The sequence below is a fragment of the Momordica charantia genome, assembly GCF_013281855.1.
Source record: "Momordica charantia cultivar OHB3-1 chromosome 10 unlocalized genomic scaffold, Mcharantia_2.0 BLBB01000010.1, whole genome shotgun sequence".
NCBI classification, from domain to species: domain Eukaryota; kingdom Viridiplantae; phylum Streptophyta; class Magnoliopsida; order Cucurbitales; family Cucurbitaceae; genus Momordica; species Momordica charantia.
In genome coordinates, this window is record NW_028275158.1 from 6,650,389 (window position 1) to 6,670,749 (window position 20,361).

Below are 20,361 nucleotides of genomic sequence, written 5' to 3' on the forward strand. Positions count from 1 at the left end.
AAAGTACAATTTCTTTTATTCTTTTCAAACATTGCGTGGGATATTTTAAAAAAACAATTTACTAAAAATTCATGAGAACAAAAATTAAAGCCAGCCAAAGATATTCAAGAAGTGATGGAAGCACATGGTGTTTGTAGCAATGTTTGGCCCATGAAATTGACACAAAGCTTCAACTGTTTCCACTTTTCATTCCAATCATAAAAAGCTTCTTGGCAAAAGGGGAGAGGCAAGAAATAACCAAACATGACCTTATCCAATAATTTTATCCCATAAAATATTAAAGAGATATTTGCAACTTATCTTAAAAATAAAATTAATAAAAAAAAACACTATTGATACGATTAACTTTATTATGTAACAATAGTTTTTGTATTTTCAATTTTTTTACAATTTTGTCCCTATTGTTAGAAATGTTATTAACCTTTAAGGTTTCTTATGTAGGGAGATCAATAAATTGATGAATGGCTGAATGTGTGTATTGATTACAAAGACTAAATCGTTACATAATAAAGACATTTAATTTTGATAAGATTTTCCACTATAAGACTAAATTGTTACAAATTTTAAATTATAAGATCTAAGTTGTTATATACTAAAGTTGATGGATTAAATTGTTATCAATTTGAAAGTATATAGGTTAGATCATTAGAAATTAAAGTTTTAGGAACTAAATTGTTACTTTGTTAAATACCAGGAGCAAAACTATTTTTTAACCATAAAAAAACTACAAATTCTTTCTTTTATTTTTGTAATTGTTTTTAAGGGCTACTTTGTATCTCTAAATCAATAAATACAAATTGTGAAATAAAATCACCCTTTTTCCCCCTAAAAGTACACCATCCATGTAAATAAACTAGAAGATAATAAGAAAAACATTTTTTTTTTGTCTTAAATAAAATAGCTTAGAAATAGTTGTCCAGCAACCCTTAATTTTTACTGTACTATATCCTCAAAAATCCACCCTTTTGTTATTTTATCGAATTCATTAATTTTCATTTATGGTGTAATTAATGTTAGATACATTAAATCTTTTTGAAAAATATTATATATCTATAATATCAATTATTTAGTCCTAAAACTTGAGACTTTTTTAGTATAATAAATGAGGTGTGGATTTAGACTCTAACTTATGTCCAAAAAAAAAAATTAATTGACACGTTAAGATCACAAGTTTGAATCCTCCCTACTTGTATTAGAAGAATATAGATTTTTCATAAGCTATCTCATAAAATATAGATTTTTGCCAAGTTATCTTGGAAGAATAATAAAAAACAACAACAAATTTTTTCTTTTATTTTTTCAATTGTTTTTAGGGGCTGTTTTGTATATCTTCTAAAAGTTACAAAATTGTGGAATTAAAAATAACCCTTTTCCCCTGAAAAGACATCATCCGAACAAGCAAAACAATTTTTTCTCTTAAATAAAAAAGCTTAATAAACATATACTTTTACCTTTTTTGGACGAAAAGTTATTTTTCAAAATAGTTCTCCAACTCCCAACAAGACTTAAATTTTTACTTAGTCTTATATCCTCGAACCCACCCTTCTATTATTTTATCACATGATCATTTATTTATCACATGATCATTGATAGCATAATTAATGGTAGAGATGTTAAATCTTTTTGAAAAAGTATATACATTCGTATTATCAATTATTTAATCATATAATCTTAAAAGTAGGCGTTGGGATATTTTACTTTCAATTTTATAATTGTTTAAGGGCTATTTTTAATAGAAGTTATATATTATTATACTTAAACTCAATCAAGAAAAGTCAAAACGAGCATAGCTCAGCAGTAATTGATATATATCTTCAACCAAAAGGTTGCGAGTTCGAATCCGCTTCCCAATATTTTGTACTCAAAATTTTTTTTTATCAAGTTCATTAATTATCATTTCTGGCGTAATTAATGTTAGATATAAATCTTTTTGAAAATAGGCGTCGAGCTGTCTATTGAGTCGCACTAGCCTAACGATATCGATAACGAATCAATTATTCTAAAGATAGGCTCACAATACCCTACACGTGACAAGAGCTATGGTCTAGTGCGTCGTAATTCTCATAAGTTCAAATCCATCTCCATTTCGACTTAGATGGAAACAAAATTCTAAGTGCTTTGTATCTCATTTTTGTTTTCTTTCTTGAAATCAGGATGCCCAAAACTTTAATTGATTCCACTTTGGACTTTGTGATTTGAAACCAAAAAATCATTTTGTGGAGGGAAGTTTGGTGATTTTCTTTGTCAAAAAGAAAAAGAAAAAGGGTCCCAAAGAAAGTTATTGCATATAGAACCAAAACCCAGCATGTTTTGTCGTTTTGTGCTTCAATTTCATCCCATGGCCTTAGTGACAAGTGGCAAAAATTAAATCGTTAATTTTTGCATAGCCAAAACAGGGACTAATCCAATTCTCCTATCCACACAAATTGTCAATTAAATTGGCTCCCTAAAAACTAAACAATAATAATAATAAAATAATAGTCCTTGAATTTTTAGCATAATGTCTATTCTGTCTTTTAAATATAAAATTTTTTAAATTATGCCATGAATTTTAGATAATGGTTTTATTTAAAAGAAAGTTAGTTCGTTGGTGTGGTGTGAAAAGTACTTTCAATCAATTAATTGCATTTTAAAAAGATTTCAAAATGTTTAATGATAACTAAAAGTGGTTTTTTTAGTACAATATATGGAGTGAAAATTCTAAAATGATTTTTTTTTTTATTTGGAACTGTTTTAAATTGTTTTGAAACACTATGTACTTTGGGAAGAAAATTAATGAAGTGCTTGTACTTTTTTATCTATATTAAAATTTCTAAAATATTTTTAATTGGTAACTTAAAAATTTCTTTTTACTCCTTTTTAAAATTTTAACCAGATACTATATTTTTTTTAAGAAAACTTTTAGTTGTTGATAGCTTTAAAAGGCATTGTAGACACGCTATAATAAAAAAATTTAAAAACACTTATAAAAAGTATTTCACTCAAAAACACGTTTTCTTAAAGTCATAAAAAACTCACATTTACTCTACAATTAATATCATCAACTAGAACACTTGGATATATTTTATTAACCTACTGGGCTATATGTCACCCGAATCAATAAAAAAAATTAATAGACTTTTGCGGTGTGAGCAGTTTTTAATGACATTAACGATAGAAATTAAATCAAAACATAATATAAAGTTGATGAACTAAATATACTGATACTCAAAGTTCTATCTTTTCTTAACACTAAAAATATGATTGGATCTCAAAAATCCATGTCATTTTCAATTCTATTTTAAATGTTGTAAAAAATTTTAATTTTACCTTTAAATTATAAAAAATATGATCCACTCAAGTGATCACTCAATGAACAAAAGGATGATATTTTGAAGTCTAATGGATAAAATTAATTACTCAATTTTATTTTGATACAAGATTCTGTCGAAGTGACACGTCAGACAAATAATTCGAGGTGAACTCTAACATGAGTTAATGAGCTACATGTAAGTTAAAACTCAATTAAATGTAAGAAATAATTGTGTGTCGAATATCTTCAACAGATTCGAGCTGAGTTCTACTGGTCAAGACATTGACTAGTTCCTCCTAGTCCTCGACATGTCTTGAGACAAGAGGGCCACAAGGGTATGATTTTTGGTTTTCACTCCTAACACTTCCTCTATATAAGTTGACATCTTTTGAATATAATAAATATCAACTTTACCCAATGAAGAAATCCAACAAACCCTACTCGAATTAAATAATCGAACCTAACCCTTACTCAAAATTTGTTATTTATGTTTATTGCACTGCTGTAACATAAAAAAATAGAAAAAGAAAGTTTTGATATCTAAGAAAAAAAAATGTCTGAAACCAAATGAAAGTGATTGTACTACCACACTTTGTAATTATTGTAGGTTGTTTTCTGTAAAGGAACAAACGAAGCTTTCCAGTTTCCAATTGCCAAACCTCAAAAAAGGGAAGGGTATAATGGAGAAGAAAAGCATATTTATATGGTCCCCAAATTTACGAGCTTCCCAAAAGCTCTCCAACCTCCAGTCTGTAGCATCCAATTGCAGATAACAAATCAAGCTAGGAATTAAATGGAGGCCAAGCTAGCTAAATGAGGTCGACGAATTAAAGGGTTCGATATCGATATTAAAGTTTTGGTAAAATACCGTTGGACTTGTAAATAGTGCAAACAAAGTCCAACATTGATTACCGAGAAGATCACGAGTATTTATGTGAGGGATAACATCTCCATTAGTTAATCTTTTTATGGAGGTTCTTCCTTCTAAATGACCGGTATATATCATTGATTTTTTTTCTTCCAGATGAAGTAGCAGGTATCGGTCTGTAGATACTATAAAAAAGAGATGGTTGTGACACGAAGTATGTACTTATTTATACTCTCGTGCACCTACGTTGTTACTCGACTCGTGTACAACCCTCCCTCGTTATGTTAAGAAATAATTGATCTGACCACCACTTTGATTCAATTTAAAGAGGGACCTAAGTTGATTCATCAATGGATGAAACTCATTATTTATTATTATAAGCTTAATTTTTTAGTATTCTATTATTATACTCATAAATCAACCTAAGGTTATTTATGAAAAAGAAAGTTTAACTTTTTACCTAAATATTAAAGATAGTTCAACTTTTTAACAAAAAAATGTTTAGGGTGAAAGCAAAAAGGACAATTAGACCAACTTAGAAAATAGAAACTATAGAGTCTTGAATAGAAATGTAAACGAACCGTTAACTTATATAAATCGGATGTAGAAAAAAATATCAATTACGGAAAAAATAAAAAAACAAATATAGATTGAATCCATTCTGCCGCCAGGAAAACATGGAAGTTTTAATTTTATGAAAATGTAATAAAAATATTGATAAAAACTGTTAATGTCGAAAAAAAATTTATAAAAATAAATTCATAATAAATATTTAAAATAACACAATAAACATTTTCACTCCATTTAAATAAGTTAAAATTTATTTAATATTAATTATGTTCATATCAACAATGATGTTTTTTATATTTTGTCTAACTTTTTTGCGATACTTCAATATTTTTTATATCGAACCTATAGATATATGAAACTCTAAATCAATCACAATTGAACTAAATAATGCAACTAAAATTCAGTCGACCAATCAATGTTTAACTTCAAAATTATTAAATGGAACACGACTAAGTGATATATGATAGAAAGTAAAACTTTGATAATTCTTTTGGAAAGTAAAAAATTAGTTCCTCTAGAATCAAAGGCCTTAACAATTTTCTCTTTACACATAACATGATGAATAATTCATAATTTTCAAAGAAACGGAACGAAAATTTCTCATGAAATTTATTTTTAAAAAATTTATTTTTGGCTAACAGAAATCTGTTTCAAAAGGGGAAAGAGAACGAAAAATGGATCCTAAACAGAGAAATCATTTCGCCTTGGAGCTACAAGGCAAACTCAAATAGGTTCCATTAGAGGGATGGAATTTGAGCTCGCAATGGAGATGGCACCAGTATTTCACAGATCCGAGCATTCCAACTCGCCATTGAACTCTCGTATTCCCTTTCAAATCGAACCGACTCAGGTCCGATTTCAGAGCGTAATCCGCTTCCTCCATCTGCTCCGGATTCAGCGGAATCGACGACGAAGCGATGGCGTACTGGAACTTGTGAGAGCTGTTCTTCCTCACAGCGAACGGATCGGCCACTAGCCGCGCGATTCTGATCCCTAGGAAGCTGAGGAAGAAGCTGGTATCGGAGAAGCTAGCGTGCGCTTTGGCGTTGTCATTCTCCGCCTCGACGACGATCGTCAACTGGACTTCGAGCCGGCCGGCGACGTCAATCTGGAAGCCGTCCAGATGCGCGCCGATGACGCTGATCGTCGGAATCCTAGGGTGGATCACTAGGTAGCCGACGAACACGACGATGCCTCCGATTATGACGGCGATCGATAGAATGGTGCAGAGGACGGCGGCGAACCAGACGAGCGGGTGAGTGCGGCGCTTTGCGTCGGAGATCAATCTCGGTGGCATTTGGGGCTCGGAGATTGGGGATTTGAGGCCGTCAACATCCGGCAGGATTAATCTCTGCAGCAATTTTGAAATTGTGAGTTTTCTAATTTTGAATCGGCTTTTGCAATTGAGGTTTCGTAGAGGCTATATAATTTTAGGTTTTCGCAATTGAGGTTTTTGGGGGAATTCCAAGTTTCAATTGGAGGGGAAGGTTTTGGTATCTCTACCTTTCCTGCCTCCAAAGCATTTGAATTCTGAACCTAAAAAACAAATACAAAATCCTGTTTGGAATTGGATAGCAGAATTTTGTGTGCTAATAGTTTAGTTTGGTTCTCAGGGAATCTTGCCCACTCTCAACTTTTGTTTTCTTGTAAAGCAAAATACCAAACTTGCACTGCTAATTCCTAGCTGTTGATAGAATTTAGACATTGTTCAGGCCATTGTTTCAACTTCACTCTCACTTTCTTAATTGTTAGAGGTATGAAAAAGAGATTAAAAATATTTTTATTAATCTTCACACATATTCGTGATATTTTCTTTATTCAGTATTCCCAACAAAACAATCCTCTCTCTCTTTGGACAAAGTATCATCAAGTCTCATTTCAAATAATCATCTATCTGTCCAACTCTTATCCTGGTCAACTCATTTTCTCATCTTCCACGAAAATACCATCAAGCTCCCTTCAAATAGTCATTCATCTGTCCAATTCTTTTTCTCTCGAGCATACTACCTATTCGATAGAGCTTGTCAACTATGAATCACACCATGACTACATCTTTCGGTGTCAAGGATTCTACCAATATGCTAAGTTAAAGACAGATTCTAACACCACTTGTTTGGAGCAATAGACTTTTCCACATATTTTACAAATAATACGATATTATTCACTTTAAACATAATTTCTCGTGACTTTTACTTTTTGTTCACAAAAAGGTTCATACTAAATTGAGATGTTTGTCTCTCACTTATATATTCATAATCTTCTTATCTAGCAAATACGATACCTTAGTCGCATCTCCAACCATTAATCGAAACAATTTTTCATGGAACTAAAGCTTCATTGTATAATAATGTGAAACAAGATATAGGGAACACAAGGAGTTGTCACTATCTTTTCTTCTTCCTTCCACTTCTTTACTCAACAACAATGGGCATGGCTAGTAATAGCAGCTATGGAGCTAGTGTCCAACGAATTTTAGTGAAGAGAGAAAAGTACAAATTTGGACCAGTTATGTCATATCTAGTGATGGGGACAAATTAAAAGGGGAGGACATAATTGAGAATCTTATCCTTCGAAGAGAAAAAAAATCTCTAATTCTTCTTTGTAGTTTGATGTCTCTATTTATTTGTTTAATTGTATAATTGAAAAGTCTTTCTTATTTTGTGAGACTAAAGATAAGAGACCACTCGTTCTCGCAACTAAGACGTATGAAATGTTTTTTTTTAGATAAATGAATAAAGACTACAATAAGAGGGCATACAAAAAAAACAGCCTAGCAAAAGGAAACCCTAGAGAAACGGGCTCCAATCCAAAAGTATGACTCCTAACTGATAATTACAAAAAGCCTTAGTGACTGATCCCCATAGAGAAGTGTTAAACCTAATAAGATCCCACACATAATCCATAGATCTCTCCACTCCCCTAAAAATTCTATTGTTTCTCTCCTGCCAAATACCCCATAGAGTACTCAGAAAACACGCTTGCCAAAGAAAACGTCATTTGTCTCGAAATGGGTGGAATAACAATACTTCCCCATCATCACCCTACAGTCTCTAGAACGGGCCCAAACAATCCCAAAACATCTAAAGAAACAAAGCCATAACTCCTGCGTGAACGAACACACCACTGCGGACCTAAACAAAGGGAGGGAATTAACAAGTCTAGGTTTATTTTGTTGGTTTATGACTCGTAAAATTAAGTAGGTAGCTTAAAAATGACTTTCAAAAAGTAAGTTTAAGTAATTTGGATTTTACAATTTGAAACCAATATTCATAAACTTATTACGAATATTTAGTTCATAGTTCTAATAAATTATATATTATATTATAGCTAATCAAATATTCTTTGAAATAACAATTATTAACTTTGCATTTGGAAAAAAAAACTAAAATTTGAATGGTAAATCAAACAATCTACCTAATAAAAAAACATAAAGACATTGATTAAAGGAGAAAAAGGCTCAAGTTTTGATGAGGAAAAAGTTGAGAGAAAGAGTAAGAAAAAACTCTTTATATAGTTATAGAAAATAAAAAGTTACCAAAATTTTAAAATTCCTTATTAATGATAATTAAAAATAAGTTATATTTCTTAACTCTTTATATAGTTATAGAAAATAAAAAGTTACCAAAATTTTAAAATTCCTTATTAATGATAATTAAAAATAAGTTATAATTTTTTAATTAATTCGTAAAAATAAAGAGACAAAATTATATATATTCTAACTTCTAAGAATAAAAAAAATAGAGAGAATTTGAGGATGTGGGTGTGAGGAAAAGAAGGAGAGAATGACAGAGAATTGCATATATATTTTTTTAAAATTGACCCCAAGATAAGTATAAAAATGTTTAAATTAAAAAAGTAAAATAGGAATTAAAGTTTCCCTCTATAGCTTCTTTTATATATAGAATAGATGAATTTACGTAACTAGAATTATGTGCCGCACATGATATTATTAAATCCTTAACGACATGTAAGCTCACAAATTAAAACTTAAAAGTAGCTCCACTTCACGACTCCAAAGATGCAAATCGAATCCTTTAAGCAACGCATTCAATTACACTCATTAAACTTTTGACAAAACCAATAAATACCTAGAGAAAGAGAAATTGTCCGAAATTATCCTTTCAGAATAGTTTTAAGGCAATTCTTTGAATAAACTAAATTTAAAAGTAATTCCCTGTTGAAATTGAAATACAAACGTGACCATAAAATCAAGCTACAAAATCACGAAGGAAAAAAGGGAAAGAAATAAAAAGAAAAGAAAAGAAAAGAAAAAAGAGTCTTTCTAATAATGGAATTGGAGAAAAAGAAATTTAGCAATTAATCCCAATGCTAGGAAGAATAATTATTATTTACGAAAGGAATCTAAAAGGCAATTTTTTTTAAAGACGTTGTTGTGTTTTTTAGTACTTCAATTTCATTTCCATTTTGTTTCAAAAAAGAAAATCTCATTTCCATTTCCTCATTTTTAAAAAAAAATATCATTTCTATCGTATGTTAAGAAGAAAAAAAAAATATATATATATATATATTAAATTAAGTTAAATTACATATATCAAACAGATGAATACATGCACATTGTGAATCTATGTCTCTCCCCTCCCACATTTGAAACTTCAAGTATGCAAATGAGTGGATTTTTAATTTTTATATAAATAATTTAGACTTTTTTTTTTATATTTAGTAGACTTTTTTTATACAATAAATGTGAAGGTAAGGTTTGAACTTCTCGCTAAGTGAAAAATGAATGTATGTGGATTGGACGACATATCAAGACAAGTTAAAGAGCATGTGAAAGTTGAACTAGTACAAAGACCATAAGAGGGTTTAAACGACAAGATAGACTAAAATTTTATCTTGATCCTATGAATTGTCTTTTCTTAATAATTTAAGAATCTAAGTTATTAATCACAAGATATGAATTTTTGTCTGAGTTTTAAAACATTATTTTCGTTGAGAAGCTGAAAACAAGTAATCCTATTTTGATACTCAACAATAATGTGGTTAAACTTTTGTAATTCCAAGCTTGTGGTGTGAGCTTAAAATCAAAAGGTAAAAAATCAAAAAGAAATTGGAACAACAGGGTAAGAGACTAAAAATATTATTTATCTTTTTATTTATGCCGAGCACTTTATGTAAAACAATTAAATACCAATAACATTTTAAATCTATGTAGAATTAAAATATACAATTAATGTTATATGCATACATTTTTGTACACATAGATTTAAAAATAAATTCACTTGCAAAATACAAATATTTTAGGGCAAGGTCAAAGTACTCTCCTCCCATGAGGAGAAATTGAATGAAAATAAAGGATAAACTAACCATTTATCTAAGTTGTCGTTTTTATGAGATTAAGTCATGTGATTAATTAATGAGTCTAACTCAACGGTAAATGACATTCTGTGGCGTAAGAAGTTTAAATTTCCGTACTCAACATTTGTTGTACTAAAAGAATCATGGATTGAGAAATTTGAATATATAAGGAATTTGTATAATTTATATTTAATGTGAGTTTGATAATCATGAATTTATGTAACTTGAAATTGGATAATCAAAATCATAAAAAAAAATTCAAAATCATAGACAATGATTAGAAAATCTACCTATCAAATTTAGACTCTAACGAATAAAATTAATTTTATTCGTAGTTTTTAATTGTGCAAATCTAACCCGATTTAGTAACATTGTAAATAAGCATTAAATCATAATATATATATATATATAGTTTTTGGTTAAATTATGGAACAGTTAATTGAAGAACTGTTAGAAAATTCAATCTGAAATTTTTTTTTCTTCCTTTTTTTTTTTTGTTGAAGTAATTAGTTCACAAATTCCCTTTCAAACTTGTAATTTTCCTCCATCCATTATCACATACATATATCCAAAATCCCAATTGGACATAGCGTACCAATATTGAATTAAATTGACCAAATTGCCAAATCTAAGTCAACTTTACCCCCAGAAAACTAATAATAAAAGAAAAAAAAATTAAACTACCACACTTTCCAAGTTTCCATTCAGGTTGGTCTCAAACAAACCAAATTGGTATCTCTGTTTCCAAGCAACTAAAAAATGCCAATTGAAAGAAAAATTTCAACTACTAACTCAAAAGTAGCAAGCAACCCCATGAGCTCCCAATTCCTCTTTAGTCACATTCAAGCTACTCCTTTCTCTGTGCTTTAAATTCTTCCTTCACAAAACACCACAGCCCGCCATGGAAAAACGCCGTCTCGGGTACACCTTAACCCTCTCCATAGTTGTCTCGCTCGCGCTCGTCGCCTTTGTTTCGTGTATAGCTGCAGAATTACACAGAACAAAGGTATAGAATTCATGAAACAGAGTCTTTGTTCAATAAGGATTTGGTAGTTTTGACTAACTTTCATCTTTATTTTGGTAGATCAAAGACCTCAAGTTGGATGGGAAGCAGTGTTATTTGCCAGAAAATCGAGCATTTGGATATGGAGTTGCAGCCTTGGTGTGTTTGGTTATGGCTCAAGTTATTGGGAATATTTTACTTTGCAGAAGTTTCAAGTTCAATTCAAGAGAGAAAAAATGCAGCAATCAATCTTCTAAAAGACCAAATTTAGCCATAATTCTTCTGGTTGTTTCTTGGTAGGTGTAGTTCATTTATATCTTGTTTTAACTGTTCCTAAAAAATTCACTCAAATCACCTACCCATGGTCATAAATATTCAATTTCAACCTCTCATAAAGATTTCATGAACTCATCATCTAATCTCATTCATGTTTGTATTCAATTTCTTGAGAATTTGATGACATTTCTATCTACTGATTCTAAATCTTCAAAGAAAATCGTCAGATTTCGAGAACATAATAAGATTGTTTCTTATTCCCCTAAATTTCTGAATGATCGTTGTTTCTCAAGAACAAAACAGAAGTAAAATTGTATCATAAAACAAAAGGTTTCTTCTAAAGGAACACACAAATCACTATTCGAATCGTAATGGAATCAGATCGGAAGTGAAATTCAAACACGAGATTTGATTTTCTAGGGCAAGCTTTACCGTGGTGATCGTGTTGCTGAGCGCGGCGTCGAGTATGAGCAGACGGCAGCCGTACGCGGCGGGCTGGTTAGGCGGCGAGTGCTACTTGGTGAAGGCCGGCGTATTCGTCGCCTCTGCAATTCTGATCCTCGTCACGGTAGGCTCAACCGTTGGCTCCGCCGTAACAATCTTGAGGAAGAGCCTTCAGATCGACGAATCCGGAAAAACTAGCGCACAGCCAAAATGAGAGAGAGGGAAGAAGATAAAATAAAAGCGTCGGAACGGCGGCGGCCGGTGGCCGGTTGCCGGCGGCGTGAACGCCATTGGATGAGAGCTCCCCCGGTCGCCGTATTCCTGTGGATGGCGCCTCCCCAAGACGGGCCGCGAGATCTCGAGTTCACAGTTTTATTTTATTTTATTTTTTCATAATTGTAAATCGGGGAAAATGCACACGAATTGGATAATGGATAGTTTATTTGGCACAACATTTTTTGGTATAATAATTGAATAATATATTTTTAATTAAATTATAAATTGATTATTATATTTTCAAAATGTTTGTTTTGATCCCTTACTTCCAATTTTAGTTCATTTTAATCCTATGTTCATTTTTTTCATCTACTTTTAAAAAGCAACAATTTTGGTCCCTTAATTTTATTCTTGATCTCATTTTTTTAAATTTAAATTTCAACACGACATTAAAATCAATATATTTTTTAAAATGTAAACATTACTTTATACTAAACAATTTTCGTTGGGTGAAAAATTTGTGTTAAAAATTTATAAGAAGCGACTAAAATGATCACTTCTAAAAAATATAGGGACCAAAATGAACATTTTCAAAGTACCATGGTTAAAATGAACTAAAATTTGAAGTACAATGATCAAAATTAACATTTTCAAAATACATGAATTAAAATGAATTCTATATATATGAGTTAACATTATTAATAAAAATGTGTCATATTTATTAATCTATAATTAATAAAAATTGGTGTCGTTAATTTTATATTTATTGTTTAATATAAATTGCCATATAGTTTAAACGGTAATAATTATCTATGTAATTTAATTTCAAATATTTGTCGATTTAGACAGAAAAGAAATAACAAAACACACGTCTATAAACTAAACTAAAATTTGATACAAAATTTAGAGGTTAAAATATATTTAAAAGTTTGAAGACTAAAATAGAACCAACAATAAAGTTTAGAATTGTATTAAAAAAACAATAAAGTTTAGAAATTAAAATAGGATTTTGGATTAAAAAAAAGTAAAGAAACTAAAATACATTTAAACTTTTAATTTACGATAACAATATTATAAAAATAAAATTCATGAAAATTACACATTAAGACAGTGTGAATCTTTCGCTACTTAGCGAAGCAAACCACAGATGTTGACTATGATTGGAAATTAGGTAAATGCGTACAATCTTGGATATGACAAACTTGAAACAAGACTATTTTTGTAAGAAATTATTCCGAGGAAAACTTGGAAAATTAAAATAAGGATGAGAAAAAATGGGAGATTAAGACTTGATGATTATGCTTTGTTTGGAAGTTGAAGATCTCTCCCTAGAAATGTCAGGTTTCACTTTTATAGAAATGTCGATAAAAATATTGATATTGATAGATATTTATTAAAAAAAATCATAAAAATTAGTTAAACTAAAAAATAAATATTCAACCATTTTTAAATATGTTAGAACTTCTTATTATGAATATTATGTTTATATTAGTGAATTTTTTTTTTTAATATTTGTCGATTTTTTGATACTCTATGAGATGCCTTGCTCTTTGTTCAGAATTGATATTTACGATTATGAGAGCAAATGTAAGTGAATAAAAGGCAGCCATCAAATGTAAGTGAATAAAAGGCAGCCATGAAGATCATCTGTACTATTGATTGAACGTGTAGTTATTAGTAAACATTAAGAGTGAATAATATGAATACTAATGATGGTGGATTTGTTTATTTTGGACATGTTTATATATTTGAACATTTGTCTCACTGTCATAAGAGCAGATACAAGGATGTTAGATATTCACACCAACTTAAAAGAGATTAAGGCCCGGACATATATTTGTTAAGAAAATAATTTTCTATACATCTTATTTAAAAAAATATAAAATCAAAAAATAGTTATTAAACGGCTATTTGATTTTTGGTTTTTGGTTTTCTGAAAATAGAAAATAAAAAATATCAAATATATTTGAGTTATGTTTTTATTTTTTAAAAGTAAAAAACTAAAAATAAAAAACAAGAAAAACTAAAATCCAAGAAGTTATAAAACGGGTCCTGTGTGAAAGCTTTCATGAAAGAATTCGGTAAGGAACTCTAGTCGGCCCACTGGGTTAGCTTGGCGGATAAAATCCCTTTATGATTTAATTCTGAGATAATGTCTTGAATAAGTTATTTTGTAAATTTATTTTAACAAATGGCCAAATATTTACAAATTTTACGGTCTTAAGATTTTTTTATTTAAAATTTTTTTCAAATTTTAAATTTACCCTTATTTATAGTATTTATATTTATTATAATTTGATTTTTATTTAAATGTAAAAAATTAATATTCCAAATTTGATTTTGTAAACATTCAATTATTGTGGGACCTAAATCAATCATTCTCATTATTCCCTAAAGAATGAAATTTATTATAAAATATTCAATTATTATCATAATCCTCGAATTTACTCCTTAATATATTTTACTAAATAATGAAATTGATTACAAATATTTTTTTTATTTTATTACATTTTTTTGCCAAATTTCAATAATATAGCCATTAGAACATACACTTATTTATATATATATATATATATATATATAAACTATATCCGACTACCTTTTCAGTTATATAGAAATATAAACTATATCTTGCTATAAACTTAAGCAACATATACTTAACAACGGTGATAGAAACTATAGCTATTATAACATACATTTATACGGAGATATAATTTATATATAACTATAAAATATATATGACTATATTCTTCTACAATTAACAAACAAAGCAAATAACCTACCAACCTTCCGGTCGGCGACTAGACAATGGCCGGGATAAACGGAAGGCTGAAATGATCGACGGGCGGCCGGTGACAAAAAAGAAACCTCGGGATAAACGAACGGAAACAATGGATGGACAACCAGAGACGAAGGAAAAACTAGATAGATTGTTATGAAGAAAAACGGAGACGATGGTCGAAGACGAAGGAATGGACGAAAATAGAACGATAGAAGAAGAAGAAAAGTCGGAGGAATGAAATTTTTGAATTTTTTCAATAATGGAGGATTTTGGAGATTTGATATTTTTCCTTTTAGAAATAGTAAATTGGATAATAGATACCATCTGAATGGGTTGTTTCCATAAATTTTATACCATTGTAATTATACTCTCTGAATAGTGATGTACTAATCCTTTATTTTTCAAATGTTTCCAATATTGACCCTGTACTTTTAAAGTATTACATTATTAGCAAGTAACTCCAAAAATCTCCCGCTTACTCCAGTAATCGTAGTTCAGAATTCTCGGACTTCAATTTCTTCGTCAGTTTTGATCGTCGCCGCCGCTGCTCGCCGGAACTGGCCGGACTTAACTCAGAAACTCGTTCACTTGCCGCCGCTTCCTGTTTTCTTCTCCTATTGTCGTCGCGTCATTTCTGCAGAATTGTGTTTGTGTAGAGCGAAGCAAGATAGGGTTGGGGATCGAACTGTGCAATCGTTTGCGAAATGGAGAAGAAGCACGAGGTTAGTACTCCAGCGAGCTCTAGCCATCTCGATCTGAAAAAGTCGTTCAAGCTCGCCGTTCGTTCCCTCCTCACTTCCTGTTCCAGGGAGGTAAGCACGAAAGTTCCAATATATGGTATAATGTTTCGTTCCATAGGCATCGTCTTTTCAGAATAATGGAAATTGTGGAATTGGTGATTGATAATGGGAATTTACGTTCCAAGTGGCAATTTGCTCATGATAGATTTCTTATTAGTTATTATTCTTTTGAAAGAGACGCTAAAATTTGTATAGTTGTGCTTGTTTGTTACATATATTAGGAGTTTCGGGAATGCTTTTTGAGATTTACAAATGCGGAGCAAGAATATCTTCATCGTCTTTTCATTCAGGTACAAGTGTGCTACTCTTTTATTTTTCCCTCCATCCTCTCAGGAAAGCTAAAGTGAGAGCAAATTAGTATCATACGGACATAGTGTAATGCCGTAATTTTAATTGGAGATCTTCAGTTCCTGTTACTTTTGTTGCTGTGCAAATCCTGTCTTTTCTTAGACAGTGGAATAATGTTGTTGTTTATCAAACTTTCAGGTTATAACTTCTTTGCATGGAAACATAGAGGTATATTTCCATTTGAGGCTTTGCTTCATAGTCCATCCAAATAACTCCTGGGATTTTCTGTTTAATAATGTGATAATTTTATTTCTCCTTTTTCTGAACGTCAAGTCACTTAATGACATAGTGCTTATTCTATGCATAATATTGTTCTAGTTGGATCTTCTCATTTCTTAAATTTAACCATCATGTCACTGAATTGTTGCTTGTATTTATATCCTCTAGATCTTTATCTATAATTATAGATATGTTTAGCGTGGAAGCTCTCATCTAGTGTTTTCACAAGGCGAGGTTCACTTTAAGACAAGAAGCTTGTTACTTGTCTTATGGCGTGGGAATGTGACTGAATGTACTGGAAATGAGACACATAATTTAGAATAGAATGAATATCCTTTTGTATGGTAACTAAAATACAGAAATATATGATAACACAAAGTTTGTTTGATTAGATACGAATACATAAAATTATGATCAGGCATATCACAGATAGGTTTATTTGATAAAATTGCTTCGGTTGCTTGTCTTTTTAAGAGTAATGAATGGGAAAAAGAAACTTTACTCGAAAATAGGAAAAAAATGTTGAATATTGACTTGCAGTAGAGTGCAAATTGCTTTTCTTTGGTCGGGGGCTACTAGCAACCCACGGAATCTCTTGATTCAAGGTGCTTGCCATAGACTAGTGTTCGCCTGCCTCAGAATAACTTTTACCATAGTCGTGAACAGCATTTCATCTTAATTCTCTTTTGACATATTGCAATATCTGGTCAATAACACTGCCACTTCTGAAATATACAGGACGAGTTTGAGTCATTGTGCATTGAAACACAGGTAATGCTATTGTTTCTGTCAACTTATTGTGATTATTTATGCTTTGTTAACATGTTATTAGCAAGAATCGATCACATTCTCTCTGACAACTGCAATTTTGTCAACCATGTTGATTGCTTTGAATGTTAATAATTAGCTCGTGCTTGTGAGTTGCGAGCAACCTTGGATGTGTCATCCGTTGTTTATTGATTTCCTTTGGTAAGACCTGTAGGACATAATTTTATTTTGTAATTGTTTTCTTACGATCTGATCCACTTCAAAGGTTTTGCTGTCATTCTTATTTTTTATATGTGGGTCTGATTCCTTGGACAAGTTCAATATGATTATGGAGAGGACCTTCATTGTAACTATGATATATTGTTTTTGAAAAACTAAACTAGTTTTCACAGTCTTGAATGTGTCAGACATCTTTATCCAAATAAGGGATGGTGGATTTCAATTAAAGAAGACAATAAACATGAGCGATGTAAAAAAATAGTGGAAATTGGTGATTGGTTACGGCTTACATGAGAGGAGAAGTAATTGACATACTGTAATGTTTCGTTCTGTGCAATGACATTTTTCTCCTCAAGATCCAAGTTCCTGTCAAATTTATTGCGAGTAAATTTTGCTTGTGGGGGGTTAGTCTGAAATGATTATGTTTGATTGTCTTTTGTGCCAATGCAGATGACTCTCCCACTTTCATTTTGGCACTATTTGCTTTGCATTGTAACAGTAATACTCTATGCAGGTGGGACCTATACTTGATAATGTTGAACAACTTTTGGAAGAACAAGGTCTAGATCCTTTATATTCCAAGAAGTAGGTATCTTTTGCTGTGTGGTTATTTTCTGAATTAGTGGTCCAAACAAGTTAGGTTTTCTGATAGTCGGATCAATGATATGAAGTTACAATTATAGTTCTTGTTGTATGAAGAATCTAAGCATCGTCATATACGTTACCTGAAAAAAAGAACTTTATATAACATTTATAATGTTAACTAGTCGGATGGGGAAGGGGGGAGTCGGAGATTTTAAGACAATATGCTTACGGCATTTGCTTTTTCTTGTACAAATTTTGTCAATACTTTTAGAACTTTAGATTTCTTAACACTTCTTATGCTTTCTATAGTGCCTTTCTTGTACTGTCTCATTTAATGTTATATGTTAGTTTTTTGGTTTTCTTTTTTGTATAATTATTTTTTCCCTCTTCTTTTTCTTTTCACATTGGATGGAAAAGAGCTTTTAGACTCGGGCTTCCTTAGGCCTTTACAGATTGAGTTTCTCAGGTGGATTAAACGAATAACAATGTCTAAATGCAGGACTAATATAATGGATATTGCTAATTATCTGTCCATGACAAAGAAGAATGAGATCCAGCGCTTGAAGGATATGCTGAAAACGGTGAGCAACACTTGTAATAGTCACGAACTTCTCCATCTAAAAACCAAACCAACTTAACTGACATTGTTACTCTTATTTTATGATTTATGCGGGCGTGTGTGTTTTTATACGTATAATACTTTTTCGGGGGTGGGGGGAGGGTGTTGTCATTCTTAATTTACTTAAGTGGAATGACATAATGTAGGCTTTTCTTCATTATTAAATCTAACTAAAGGTATCACCACTTTTTCTTTTTGAAGAACTGAAAAAGTTGCAACAAAACTACTAGTTTTATATTCAATGGATCTTTTTTCTAGATAGGAATTTGAAATGAACTATTAGTTTTGTATTAAATGGATCTTTTTTCTGGGATAGGAATTTGAAATGAATGGGGTATGCATTTGCTTTGCTCTATCTCTAAGCATGCATCTTAGCTGTTAGGTAAAAAGGCTAAAGAGTACCATTTGCTTTGGTACACTTGTGAGAAAAGGCTTTGCCAAGGCCAGAACGTGTGAGCTTCTTTTGGTGGCAACCGCAATATATTTGGAACACTTGTCCTTTTGCTCGTGTTTTCTTGGTTGTGTTTATACGTGGTACTCTTTTTCCCATGTATTTTCTATATCTCTGAGTACCTAACATTCTATGTGGTGCTATCTCTGACCTACTGATAATTTATCTGTCTTATCTTTCCATTCCACTGTGGTTCCTGAAGATGATCTGTGCTGTCTTTTGTTGTATGGTCAGAACTAATTGATATGTGGCTTCTCAAAGAGTCATTACAAAGATTTTCAATTACTTCATCTACTAGAGTTTTCTTTCTACCTAACAGTTTCTTAACAAATAAAGTTTCCAAGTTCTCTTATGAATGAAATCTTTTTTAGGCTGAGGAACAGAACCAGCATGTTCAAGCCCGTATTGATCTCCTAAGGAAAGGAGTGCAAGATGTCTCGGGCACAGCAGATGCTGTTGAAAAGGTGCAACTTTTATTTGCTTACCTTTTTCCACCTCTTAAATGGACAAACATTGTGAAATGGTAGATAAAATGTTGGCTGACGTAAGGAAACTTTGATGGTTGGTTAGATTTGTTTAATTGAACATATAATCATAGTTTTATCTTAAAAAACAGTGTTCGACAATGGGAAGCCTGAAAATAATGGTTACTTTCTGATAAGATTTCAAGAATTTGAACAATCTGAAAGAATAAAACTCAAGACCTAGTTCCTAACCTCCATATTTAACCTGCAAACATTCACAGCTATGGAATAGATGCAGAGCTTATGCAACTGATGGCGTTAACGAGACCTGTGATCCGTAATTCGCGTCCAACTCGCTGTTGCCATCCTATCTAACCTTCTTGTGTTAAATGCATCTGGGATTGTTGTTATGTGACGAGTAGATTTTTTAGGTAGCTTTATATGTCGGTTTCTTCAGCTTAGCACAAGGTTTCCATTTAATATCTGCAATATTTTACATGTTATAAGTTGTGGATCATGTTTTATTCATTCAATTCATACACTCTGTATTGTATCAAAGAAATCTTCAATGCCCAATCAGGCATCAGCTAAGTTAAAAATTGTTTCTCCTCTTCCACGATATCTAGGGACAATTTTAGTAGGCTTTAGCATCCTCTTTTTAGAAGTGGAGATTACCCACAATTGGGAATCCTCTCTAGAAATAGTTAAGAATGAGTTGGGATATTTTTATAGATAATGTGTCTGGGAGTTGTAGTTGAGGTTAACAAACTCTCCAATTGAGTTGTGGGGGTGGGGTCCAGTGCCATAGATTGAAAAATATATATATATATATATATATATAGGAAAATGATCCATTTTGACATTTATGGGAGATATATCAATTTTTAGTCTAAATTTTTAATCTCATCTAATTGCATCTTAACCTTTAACTTTAAAAATTGTTGCAATTTTTACCATCTAATAAGATTTTGTTTGAAAATTCGTTGATAAAAGTATACTCGTATGTGTGTTGAATTATAAAATATATATTTGGTATGAAATTAAGTAAAAAACAACATTAGAGTGGGTTTTATTTGGTTGAAATTTGTAAGTTTTGGTGGAGTTATTTAACTCTAAAATTT

General features: G+C 31.1%; 3 protein-coding genes and 1 long non-coding RNA gene across 4 annotated transcripts; 2 read left to right on the forward strand and 2 right to left on the reverse strand.

Annotated features, from left to right (window-relative positions):
* Window positions 1–5,303: 5,303 nt before the first annotated feature.
* LOC111008115 (uncharacterized) lies at window positions 5,304–7,917 on the reverse strand. The gene has a single exon (XM_022280702.2). It carries the CDS (start codon window positions 6,025–6,027, stop codon window positions 5,425–5,427), a length of 603 nt encoding a protein of 200 aa, XP_022136394.1. The 5' UTR covers window positions 6,028–7,917; the 3' UTR covers window positions 5,304–5,424.
* A 2,639-nt stretch (window positions 7,918–10,556) lies between these two features.
* LOC148208461 (uncharacterized) lies at window positions 10,557–11,900 on the reverse strand. Its single transcript, XR_015788517.1, has 2 exons — window positions 11,758–11,900; window positions 10,557–11,029 (listed from the first exon to the last, which is right to left on the reverse strand). It is a non-coding gene; the product is annotated as an uncharacterized LOC148208461 (long non-coding RNA).
* LOC111008116 (protein MODIFYING WALL LIGNIN-1) lies at window positions 10,918–12,009 on the forward strand. The gene is made up of 3 exons (XM_022280703.2): window positions 10,918–11,052; window positions 11,131–11,345; window positions 11,746–12,009. Exons 1-3 carry the CDS (start codon window positions 10,948–10,950, stop codon window positions 11,981–11,983), a joined length of 558 nt encoding a protein of 185 aa, XP_022136395.1. The 5' UTR covers window positions 10,918–10,947; the 3' UTR covers window positions 11,984–12,009.
* Window positions 12,010–15,229: 3,220 nt separating this feature from the next.
* Window positions 15,230–19,859, forward strand: EMB3006 (embryo defective 3006). The gene is made up of 8 exons (XM_022280696.2): window positions 15,230–15,579; window positions 15,789–15,857; window positions 16,054–16,083; window positions 16,873–16,905; window positions 17,636–17,706; window positions 18,206–18,287; window positions 19,148–19,240; window positions 19,522–19,859. Exons 1-8 carry the CDS (start codon window positions 15,472–15,474, stop codon window positions 19,579–19,581), a joined length of 546 nt encoding a protein of 181 aa, XP_022136388.1. The 5' UTR covers window positions 15,230–15,471; the 3' UTR covers window positions 19,582–19,859.
* The last annotated feature ends 502 nt before the right edge of the window (window positions 19,860–20,361 follow it).